This window comes from Oncorhynchus mykiss, chromosome 15 (assembly GCF_013265735.2).
Source record: "Oncorhynchus mykiss isolate Arlee chromosome 15, USDA_OmykA_1.1, whole genome shotgun sequence".
NCBI classification, from domain to species: Eukaryota; Metazoa; Chordata; class Actinopteri; order Salmoniformes; family Salmonidae; genus Oncorhynchus; species Oncorhynchus mykiss.
Window position 1 is genome coordinate 11,486,381 of NC_048579.1, and position 12,439 is coordinate 11,498,819.

The window sequence follows — 12,439 nt, forward strand, 5'->3', positions numbered from 1 at the left end:
CAACACAACATGGTAGCAACACAACATGACAACACAACATGGCAGCAAAACAACACGACAACACAACATGGAAGCAGCACAACATGACAACACAACATGGTAGCAACACAACACGACAACACAACATGGCAGCAACACAACAACACAGCATGGTAGCAACACAACATGGTAGCAAAACAACATGACAACACAACATGGAAGCAGCACAACATGACAACACAACATGGCAGCAACACATGACAACACAGCATGGTAGCAACACAACACGACAACACAACATGGTAGCAAAACAACATGACAACACAACATGGTAGCAACACAACACGACAACACAACATGGCAGCAACACAACATGGTAGCAACACAACATGACAACACAACATGGCAGCAAAACAACACGACAACACAACATGGAAGCAGCACAACATGACAACACAACATGGTAGCAACACAACACGACAACACAACATGGCAGCAACACAACAACACAGCATGGTAGCAACACAACATGGTAGCAAAACAACATGACAACACAACATGGAAGCAGCACAACATGACAACACAACATGGCAGCAACACATGACAACACAGCATGGTAGCAACACAACATGGTAGCAAAACAACATGACAACACAACATGGTAGCAAAACAACATGACAACACAGCATGGTAGAAACACAACATGACAACACAACATGGCAGCAACACATGACAACACAGCATAGTAGCAGCAACATGACAACACAGCATGGTAGCAACACAACATGACAACACAGCATAGTAGCAGCAACATGACAACACAGCATGATAGCAACACAACATGACAACACAGCATAGTAGCAGCAACATGACAACACAGCATGGTAGCAGCAACATGACAACACAGCATGGTAGCAGCAACATGACAACACAGCATAGTAGCAGCAACATGACAACACAGCATAGTAGCAGCAACATGACAACACAGCATAGTAGCAGCAACATGACAACACAGCATGGTAGCAACACAACATGACAACACAGCATAGTAGCAGCAACATGACAACACAGCATAGTAGCAGCAACATGACAACACAGCATAGTAGCAGCAACATGACAACACAGCATGGTAGCAACACAACATGACAACACAGCATGGTAGCAACACAACATGACAACACAGCATGGTAGCAACACAACATGACAACACAGCATAGTAGCAGCAACATGACAACACAGCATAGTAGCAGCAACATGACAACACAGCATAGTAGCAGCAACATGACAACACAGCATGGTAGCAACACAACATGACAACACAGCATGGTAGCAACACAACATGACAACACAGCATGGTAGCAACACAACATGACAACACAGCATAGTAGCAGCACAACATGACAACACAGCATGGTAGCAACACAACATGACAACACAGCATAGTAGCAGCACAACATGACAACACAGCATAGTAGCAGCACAACATGACAACACAGCATGGTAGCAACACAACATGGCAGAAACAAAACATGGTAGTTCCATGCTCGTTCCAGTCGCTAGCTGCAGCGAACTGAAAAGAGGAGCGACCCAGGGATGTGTGTGCTTTGGGGACCTTTAACAGAATGTGACTGGAGGATGAGGGCTGCAGTAGATATCTCAGATAGGGGGGAGTGAGGTCTAAGAGGGTTTTATAAATAAGCATCAACCAGTGGGTCTTGCGACGGGTATACAGAGATGTCCAGTTTACAGAGGAGTATAGAGTGCAGTGATGTGTCCTAAAAGGAGCTTTGGTGACAAATCTGATGGCAGAATGGTAAAGAACATACAGTTGAAGTCGGAAGTTTACATACACTTAGGTCTTCACTTGTTTGCTATATTTAGATTTGTCTACTGTATTATTGATTGTATGTTTGTTTTACTCCATGTGTAACTCTGTGTTGTTGTATTTGTCGAACTGCTTTGCTTTATCTTGGCCAGGTCGCAGTTGCAAACTTGATCTCAACTATCCTACCTGGTTAAATAAAGGTGAAATAAAAATAATAAAAGCTGCACACTCCACAGAGCTGGGCTTTAAGCCATTGCTTAAAGAAAGAAAAAAAGAAAACACATTTGGTGTTGACCAAAAGGCATATGGGAGACACAACATATGTAAGAAGGTACTCTGGTCAGAATAGACAAAAATTTGGCTTTTTGACCATCAAGGAAAACGCTATGTCTGGTGTAAACCCAACACCTCTCATCACCCCGAGAATCTCATCCCCACAGTGAAGCATGGTGGTGGCATCATCGTGCTGTGGGAATGTTTTTCATCAGCAGGGACTGGGAAACTGGTCAGAATTGAAGGAACGATGGATGGTGCTAAATACAGGGAAATTCTTGAGGGAATCCTGTTTCCGTCTTCCAGACATTTGAGACTGGGAAGGAGATTCACCTTCCAGCAGGGCAATGACCCTAATTATACTGCTAAAGCAACACTTGAGTGGTTTAAGGTGAAACATTTAAATGTCTTGGAATAGCCTAGCCAAAGCCCAGACCTTAATCCAATTGAGAATCTGTGGTATGACTTAAAGATTGCTGTACACCAGCGGAACCCATACAACTTGAAAGAGCTGGAGCAGTTTTGCCTTGTAGTTATGCACGCTCAAGTTTTCTGTTTTCTGTGTTATTTCTTGTTTGCTTCACAATAAAAAATATTTTGCATCTTCAAAGTGGTAGACGTGTTGTGTAAATCAAATGATACAAACCACCCAAAAATCTATTTTAATTCCAGGTTGTAAGGCAACAAAATAGGAAAAATGCCAAGGGGGTGAATACTTTCGCAAGCCACAGTATGTGCTGAGAGAAAGACAGTGTAGTCTAACCATACTCCTAAGTACTTACAGTGTATGAGGTGACTTAATAAAGCGCAATACCAGGGATCATCGACTAAATTCAGTCATGGGCAATTTTTTTCTTGAGTGGATGGGGGCCAGAACATAATTACAAATCATTTGTAGACGTCAAACAGATCGCAAACAAATGTTTCACTACATAATCATTTCAAAACTGTTTGACAATGAAAATGACCCAAAATAAATGTTTAAAAATGCTCTGAAACATTATCACTGCATACACTTTATTTTTCCCACCAATGTTGTTCTTCTCAAACCATTTTCAAAATGGAAGGTTTATGACCACACTGGTTGGTAATAGATCATTTGCTGTATTACTTGTGAGGCACAGCTGAGTGAGCATAATAGTTTGCTTTTTTAAAATTTGAGTAGACTATTGGCCTGCATCTGATGGTCAGTCTGAGGGGAGTGCGGGTGCCAGCTGAGGCTGCCTCCCACGCGACTCACTGTCCCTTCTCTCTCCCTCCCTCCGCTGAGAAAAGGGGACAGACAGTCTTCCAGCTGATAGCGAAACTCAAGTCGCACTGCATTATCTCTGCCTCATGCACCAATTCATGTTGTTACTCATATGACCAGAGAAAGTGAAATATTCATTGATATTAAAAAAGACACAACTCCCAAATAATAACAACGCAAGCTTATCGAAACATGCATTTTATGTCTTATAAAACTGTTGAACAATGTGCTGAATAACAACTTAAAGATGAACTTAATCATAAAAACAGCAGCTCTTTGCTGTATTCATTGAGTCTCTCTCTAGTCATAGTTTCAAAAATGTTCAAGGTTTCTTTTTACAGTCTATGGAGCGAGGAAACTAGACACTGTGATCTCAGCTATCTGATTGGCCAGCGGTAGGCCTATAGGTGCACATGATCTGTTTCTCTGGGCTTGCGGGTAGGCGGAGTTCTACCTTCAGACACATGAAATGATTCAACATGGGAACACTTTGACTTCCCGGCACTAGCGCTGCTGAATCAAGTGCAGCTACCTGCAAACAAATAAAGAATAGGGCTTATCGTTGGGTTTTTTACAGAAATGTTTGGTGATCAACTTGTAATGGCTACCTATCAAAATGCTTTGGCCAAGTCAATAAAATATAAGCACATCATTGCTTAGAGTCAAGAACAGTGGTGACATAAATTAAGACATTGAAGGTTGCAGTGACACATCCATAAATCAGACGGCATACCAGAGAGAATATTATAGACATCAAGAAAACCAGTCAGTTGATTATTGCCAAGTTTGTCCAACACTTTTGGTAAACAGGGCAAGATAGAAATTGGCCTATAACAGTTAGGATCAGCTTGATCTCCCCCTTTAAATAAAGGACACCCCGTGGCTGCCTTCCAAGCACTGGAAACCTCCCCAGAAAGGAGAGACAGATTCTTAAGGTCAGAGATGGGCGTGGCGATGATAGTGGCAGAAACCTTAAGGAAGAAAGGGTCTAAACCATCTGACCCAGATGTTTTTCGGGGAGTCAGTTTAAGGAGCTCTTAACTGCAGGGAGAAACTGTGTAGCGGGGTAGGGGGAAAGAGGAGGAGCATCAGGGCTAGTCCCATTAGATATATACTGTAGGTGGAGGTCCTTAAGGTCAATAGGGTCAGCCTCACAGGTACACACACAAAATCCCAGGACGCTGATACACAGAGAGAGAGCGAGAGAGAGAGAGAGAGAGAGAGAGAGAGAGAGAGAGAGAGAGAGAGAGAGAGGGAGAGAGAGAGAGAGAGAGAGAGAGAGAGAGAGAGAGAGAGAGAGAGAGAGAGAGAGAGAGAGAGAGAGAGAGAGAGAGAGAGAGACCCAGTGCCAGGGAGTAATCTCGGAATATAGAGAGACAGAAATAGAAAAGCTTAGCCCTATCAGCTTCACACTGAGCGAGAGAGAGAGAGAGAGAGAGAGAGAGAGAGAGAGAGAGAGAGGTGAGGTAACATGGAGAAGGGACAGAGAGAGGGGTGGCCTCATTCTAGTGATGTGCTGTGTGTCCATCCATCTGTGTGTGACAGAGAGAGCGAGAGAGATAGAGAAAGGTGAGGTAACATGGGGAAGGGACAGAGAGAGGGGTGGTCTCATTCTAGTGATCTGCTGTGTGTCCTTCCATCTGTGTGTGACAGAGAGAGACAGAGAGAGAGAGAGAGAGAGAGAGGTGAGGTAACATGGAGAAGGGACAGAGAGAGGGGTGGCCTCATTCTAGTGATCTGCTGTGTGTCCATCCATCTGTGTGTGACAGAGAGAGCGAGAGAGAGAGAGAGCGAGAGAGCGTGGGAGAGGCTAAACCGAGACAGAAGGAGAGAGGGACTGCCACTGCTGACACACACATACAAATACACACGCACACACTACTCTGTCAAGAAACAGCCCGTTGCTGAAACTTCCACAGGTCACTGAGAGAGTGGTGTGTTTGTGTCGAAGACATACAGTATGTTCAACTTTGAAGCCTTTCCTCAACAAAAGAAAGATCAACCTCAAGAAAGAAGAAATGTAACATGTTGAATAAAACATCCCGTTGTCCCTCCAGTCAGTGTCTTCATCTCTAGGGGTTTACAGCAGTGGCAGTCAGTGCCGTTTATGATGAGAGATCATGTCTTTATGAGCCTTACTTCTATTACAGCATGTTGGATGACTGTCATTCATATTCCATTCACCCAGTTCAATGTAACATCTATAGGTTTAGGCTGCTCGATGATACTCAAATGGTCCCTGTTCCAATCATGAGGTTGCTTACAACCTAACCTATGAATGAAAGTTTACAACGTAGACGCACACAGGTCAAGAGAATTGTGAGTAAACAATGTGACAAACAGTGACACATTCAATACCACCATGTACACTCTTGCCTGCATCTAGCTGATCTAGGGTGTAATCATTAGTTCAACAGTATCACCTCTAGCCTGCATCTAGCTGATCTAGGGTGTAATCATTAGTTCAACAGTATCACCTCTTGCCTGCATCTAGCTGATCTAGGGTGTAATCATTAGTTCAACAGTATCACCTCTTGCCTGCATCTAGCTGATCTAGGGTGTAATCATTAGTTCAACAGTTGCAAACAAGTCTATCGGACAAATTCAGGTATGTTTATCCCCGTTTCGTTCCGTTTGCTTCCGTTTAAGAAACGTTTTTCAACCGAATCGGTGGAATGAATACACCACCTGATCACACGAAAACAGTTCACTTTCATAGCAGCCACATAAAAACTGCATGGTCACGTTGCTCATTGTTTAATATAATTAGACTATCTGCGCGCTCTACTTCTCTCACCTTTTCCCTTCGCTTATGGATTTCAGTGCACAACACATCAGCTGTCTGTGAAAAGGTGAAAAAACCTTTCCAAGCCAAACGTTCATATCATAACCGCTAACTGCTACACACAGCTTACATCGTTGTCAAGTCATAGTCTACTAGAACTAACGCGTTAGTACAGCGTACAGTCAGAAAGCCGTTTGGCAGTTACACCGGCGAGCCCCGGTGGCAATAAATTCATAAAACCAAACGCTTACCTTGACTTGGAAGAGTTCCAGCATTGGATAGCCATAGCCTGCTAGCTAACATAGCATCCCTCTCTGTTTGATAGCCATAGCCTGCTAGCTAACATAGCATCCCTCTCTGTTTGATAGCCATAGCCTGCTAGCTAACATAGCATCCCTCTCTGTTTGAGCCGGTGTTTGAGTAGGCTAAACTAGCTATATGCATTTGCTAGCTAAGTGAAAGTTAAAGTTAAGTTCTCGCTCTCTCTATTTCTCTCTTGCTTCTCCCTAATTTTGGAAGAAATTAATTTGTTAAAAACTGTTTGACTACTGTCTTTCTCTCACTTTGAGTCAGCTACTCACCACATTTTATACACTACAGTGCTAGCTATCTGTAGCTTATGCTTTCAGAACTACATTCATTCTCTGATCCTTAGATTGGATGGATAACATGTCAGTTCATACTACAAGAGCTCTGATAGGTTGGAGGATGTCCTCCGGAAGTTGTTTTACTGTGTAAGTCTATGGAAGGGGGTGAGAACCATGAGCCTCCTAGGTTTTGTATTGAAGTCAATGTACCCAGAGGAGGACGGAAGCTAGCTGTCGTACAAGCTACACCATGGTGCTACTCTACAGAGTGCTGTTAAGGCTACCATTGACCTTTTTCGCAAAACAGTGTGTTTTAATCAATTATTTGGTGACGTGAATATATATAGTACAGTTTTATCTAAAAAGGATACATTTTTACATGTTTCACTATTTTTGTTTTTATGAAACTCACTGAGGACTATAGTCCTCCCCTTCCTCATCTGAAGAGCCTCCACTGGTTTAGAGGTGCTCTCTATCATCAGGGTTGTGTCCAGTCCAGAGGATGACCTTTAACCCCCTAGACAGGTTGTTGACTGTGTTCTGTTGCTGTATGCTACCATATTACTCTACCATGTAGCCTGTTCATCGTTCCTTGTCTTCAACTGACCAGGTTCCATTGATACATTTTACAACTTCTAAACCACAGCAATAGTAAACAGAATTCTATATGTGTTCCTCCTTGCTTTAATAAAATATTTAACAGATTTAGTTTTGTTTCTGTCTGTGTATCAGATATAGATGTTGCCTCGGTAACACCAGAGGACACGAGATGTGGGACGTACGTCACACAGAGAGACTCAAACCCAAAACAGAGCTTTGTTGACAGTGTGACAGATAGCTACGGTCATCATTCCTGATCCAAGAGATCATTTCACAGATGAAAACATTGTCCCTTGTTTCTGTGACTAAGCAAACTGAAAACACATCTCAAACCCGAACCACTAATCCCTTTGTTGGCCCCATACACACTCAAATAGTACAACTGATGTACAACAAAATTGGCACAGCCATTGTGAGAAAAACATTTTTCTGTACAAAAAATAATAACACAAGCATTACTGTGTAAACATATTTGTGCAGACATTCTCTCCATTGGATCACAACCATTATGTGCAAATGCGTTGTACATCAGTTTTACAACCTGAGTGTCTACGGGGCCTCTGAGTGACAGGAACATGGAGAATAGTAGGTGTGTCTTACAGAACAGCAGGCAGGAGACAGGAGTGTCTCTCAGTGTAATGAACAGCGGGCAGGAGACAGGAGACAGGAGTGTCTCTCAGTGTAATGAACAGCGGGCAGGAGACAGGAGACAGGAGTATCTCTCAGTGTAATGAACAGGAGACAGGAGTATCTCTCAGTGTAATGAACAGGAGACAGGAGACAGGAGTGTCTCTCAGTGTAATGAACAGCGGGCAGGAGACAGGAGACAGGAGTGTCTCTCAGTGTAATGAACAGCGGGCAGGAGACAGGAGACAGGAGTATCTCTCAGTGTAATGAACAGGAGACAGGAGTATCTCTCAGTGTAATGAACAGGAGACAGGAGACAGGAGTGTCTCTCAGTGTAATGAACAGCGGGCAGGAGACAGGAGACAGGAGTGTCTCTCAGTGTAATGAACAGCGGGCAGGAGACAGGAGACAGGAGTATCTCTCAGTGTAATGAACAGGAGACAGGAGTATCTCTCAGTGTAATGAACAGGAGACAGGAGACAGGAGTGTCTCTCAGTGTAATGAACAGCGGGCAGGAGACAGGAGACAGGAGTGTCTCTCAGTGTAATGAACAGCAGGCAGGAGACAGGAGACAGGAGTGTCTCTCAGTGTAATGAACAGCGGGCAGGAGACAGGAGACAGGAGTATCTCTCAGTGTAATGAACAGGAGACAGGAGTATCTCTCAGTGTAATGAACAGGAGACAGGAGACAGGAGTATCTCTCAGTGTAATGAACAGCAGACAAGAGTATCTCTCATTGTAATGAACAGGAGACAGGAGTATCTCTCAGTGTAATGAACAGGAGACAGGAGTATCTCTCAGTGTAATGAACAGCGGGCAGGAGACAGGAGTATCTCTCAGTGTAATGAACAGCAGACAAGAGTATCTCTCATTGTAATGAACAGGAGACAGGAGTATCTCTCAGTGTAATGAACAGGAGACAGGAGTATCTCTCACTGTAATGAACAGGAGACAGGAGACAGGAGTATCTCTCAGTGTAATGAACAGCAGACAAGAGTATCTCTCAGTGTAATGAACAGGAGACAGGAGTATCTCTCAGTGTAATGAACAGGAGACAGGAGTATCTCTCAGTGTAATGAACATGAGACAGGAGACAGGAGTATCTCTCAGTGTAATGAACAGCAGACGCACGCACGCACGCACGCACGCACACACACACACACACACACACACACACACACACACACACACACACACACACACACACACACACACACACACACACACACACACACACACACACACACACACACACACACACACACACACACACACTAGGAGCATTGATAGGGAATGCTATACAGCATGGGGTGAGATGGGTAGCAGGCACAGGGCCAAGCAGAGAGACACATCCAGTCGGCATCATGGCACTCCGGTTCCGATGATGTAGTTCCCGCTCCTCCTCCCTCAGGCACTCTGACCTCATCAGTGATTACACACAGAGAGGACTGCATGGCCACTTCACTGTACAATTTGAGAAAAGCCCCTGATACAGCACACTGATAGAACAAGTGAGTGTGTTTATGCAACTGTCCTTTGCATGAAAAAAAGCAAAACAAAAAAAATTATATATTTTTTTACCTTTATTTTATTAGGCAAGGTTCTTATTTTCAATGACGGCCTAGGAACAGTGGGTTAACTGCCTGTTCAGGGGCAGAACGACAGATTTGTACCTTGTCAGCTCAGGGATTTGAACTTGCAACCTTCCGGTTACTAGTCCAACGCTCTAACCACTAGGCTACCCTGCCGCCCCGTACAGAGGTGAAGACTTAAAGGGACGTTTGTCTTCAGTGGCTTTTGAGTGTCTGTGTCAAAGGAGGAGGGGCCCCACTGGTGGTTTCCAGCCAGTTCCTCTTAGGTCTCTCTGTTGTGAGGGCTGTGGTTGAAAAACATCTGGTGAGTCATAATGACAGTTAAAACACCAGGTGGATCGGAACATTGATAAACAGATGGGAAGCTAGCTGTCTCTTTGACTTACATTGTCTAATAAAATCTACACTATGTTTTATAGAAAACAGATATTGAGTTGTAATGTGTCGCTGGACAGTCTGTAGACCTAAATTAGAAAAGTATTCTCATGAGTCTCTGTAAAATACTGTCTTAAAACAGGCCCTTCATTTGAAGGTAGATTCATATTAGAAAGTCAGAAAGCAAATCTATATTACACTGACTCTCTCACAATTACCCTAAATCCACACAGACACACAGAAATACATACATACATACATACATACATACATACATACATACATACATACATACATGCATACAAGACTGGCTGTTCTGCTGACTGTGAGAGGCTCAGTGTTTTCCTGTTGCTGTAATTATGACTAGCAGAGCTCCAGGCTCCTCTCTCTAAACCCATAAACTATGGGTAGAGAGAAACACACACACACACACACACACACACACACACATACACACACACACACACACACACACAAACACACACACACACACACACACACACACACACGCACACACACACACACACACACCTGAGAGGATATTAAATGAATATGGCCGTTATATCAAACAACTTGAATAAAACATGGAACTGGGTAAAATACAGTATACCCATGTAATGTTTCATCCATCTACAGGAAACCAGTTTCATAACAAAACCAGGGAAACCAGGGAAACCAGGGAAACACAGCACTTAGGCCTAGATGTGGAACAAACTACATTAGCAACTCAGTTCAGCAGGGATGGAAGGACAGGTTTAACTTTGGGATACAAAGGTCCTCATGAATCTGAAAGTTTGAATATCAGGTACAGTGGTCGGTGATATATGGATCATCTGAATACTGTTGTAGTGGCTGACATGTTTTTGTTTAACTCCTGTGACATAAATGTGTGAAATGCCCAAGTCTTCATCCAACAGACATGCAACAGTTGATCACTTTGGATACGCATTTTGACCATGCGTAATTACGCACATATGAGTTCGCACCTCACGCGCCATTGTGTCCAAACGACCTAATTATATTTTCCTAATCTCCAAACACACAAGAGGAGCAGCCACTGGATATACATTAGAACAGAACACTTTCCGATGAAACTATTTGACACTGAACATATAGGCACATTGAACTCGACTTACCCTGTTGTTTTTATCCGTCTCCCTCACCTCCGCCTCCTTCACACCTTGTCGGATCATGATCCGGACTATCGTGGCATTGTTGGTGCAGCACGCCTGGAAGAAGGACAACGGCTCGGGACTCTGCGGGGAGGGGGTCCGCTCGTTGTCCGCGAACGCATCGTCCGGTGGGTAGAATGAGTCGTCCGAGGCGATACTCTTGGTGTCCGGTAATAACGATGAATCGTCGTATTCCTCGTAGTCATCGTCCTCGTCTCCTTCAGACTCACAGGACCCGAGGTATGAGTCGTCGTTTGATAAGGGCGGGGGTTCGGCGGTTATGGTCGGGTGGACCTGGACGAAAACGCTGGCGCCTTTGGTGCTCTGCTGCAGCTGGTTGACACGGGTCGTAGTAGAGGAGCCACCTCCGTCTCTCTCGTCCGTGATCAGAACCATCTAACCCCCTAGGTGGCTGTCCTCCTTGGGGGAAAGAATGGTGGATGTGGGCTGGCGCACTTGGATGTTTTTGCCAACATCAACGCGGATTATGAGTTTAACTTTGTAAAGAGCCTGGAAATGAAATGAAAGTGAAGGTTTGGCAAATAGTTTTGACGTAATCCAAGAGGCCAACTGCCGCTCCGACTCCTTTGGGGAATATTTCCCGGTTAATATTTCAACTCCATCATTCCGTGAGAAATAAACATCAAACCATATTTCTGCTCTCGCTCTGGAGTACCAACCTAGGCAACACGGGTTTGTAGTCCGCATTCGAAATTATAAGATTATTGGTGTTTTTTGTCTTCATTTTAATTCACCAGTCAAAGGTCCTCCTCTGCAAATCAAACCGAGAGAGTTCCACCGATTTGTAATTTCATCATCGAGATGAGACAAAATTCCGGTCCTCATTTCGGGGAGAAAACGGACAGTACAGAAATTAAAAGTACCACACACACCAAACCAGTGTAGAATAGAATAGAAACCAATGTAGAATAGAGAAACAGGCACACGCTAAACTTTCCCATAATCCGATTAGTTTCGTAGTGTACTACCCGTCCCCCCCTCCTCTCTCTCTCTCTCTCTCTCTTTTCCTTCCTTCGCTCCCCCCTTCTCTCCCTCCCTCTCATTTCGTTTGAGCAGATTAAAATCGGGCAAACCCATCGGGAGCATCAGAGCCAGGGGCGTTTCTAGGATATGAAGACATTGGGGGTTCAGCCCAATGCCAGTAGGGTGGTCCTGAGGTATCCCCCTAAAAAAATGTACAAATAATTTCAACAGCTAAATGCATGAATTTGGTGCATTTTGTGATTAACATTGAGAGATTAGAACATTGAGAGATTATATATTTTTCTAGTGATTTGCACCTTCCCACCTGCCACAGCAGACACCATCAATAGTCAATTACAGTTGCTACTGTGGGTCTCTCTACTCTGAAATA

General features: G+C 43.9%; 1 protein-coding gene across 1 annotated transcript in view; it reads right to left on the reverse strand.

Annotated features, from left to right (window-relative positions):
* The window catches only part of LOC110490908 (ankyrin repeat domain-containing protein 33B), a 28,676-nt gene extending 16,607 nt beyond the window's left edge, over window positions 1-12,069 (reverse strand). Inside the window, exon 1 of the mRNA XM_036943699.1 lies at window positions 11,029-12,069. Within this exon, the coding sequence (XP_036799594.1) occupies window positions 11,029-11,460 (432 nt within the window). The 5' untranslated portion in view covers window positions 11,461-12,069. The remainder of the gene's footprint in view (window positions 1-11,028) is intronic.
* Window positions 12,070-12,439: the final 370 nt, after the last annotated feature.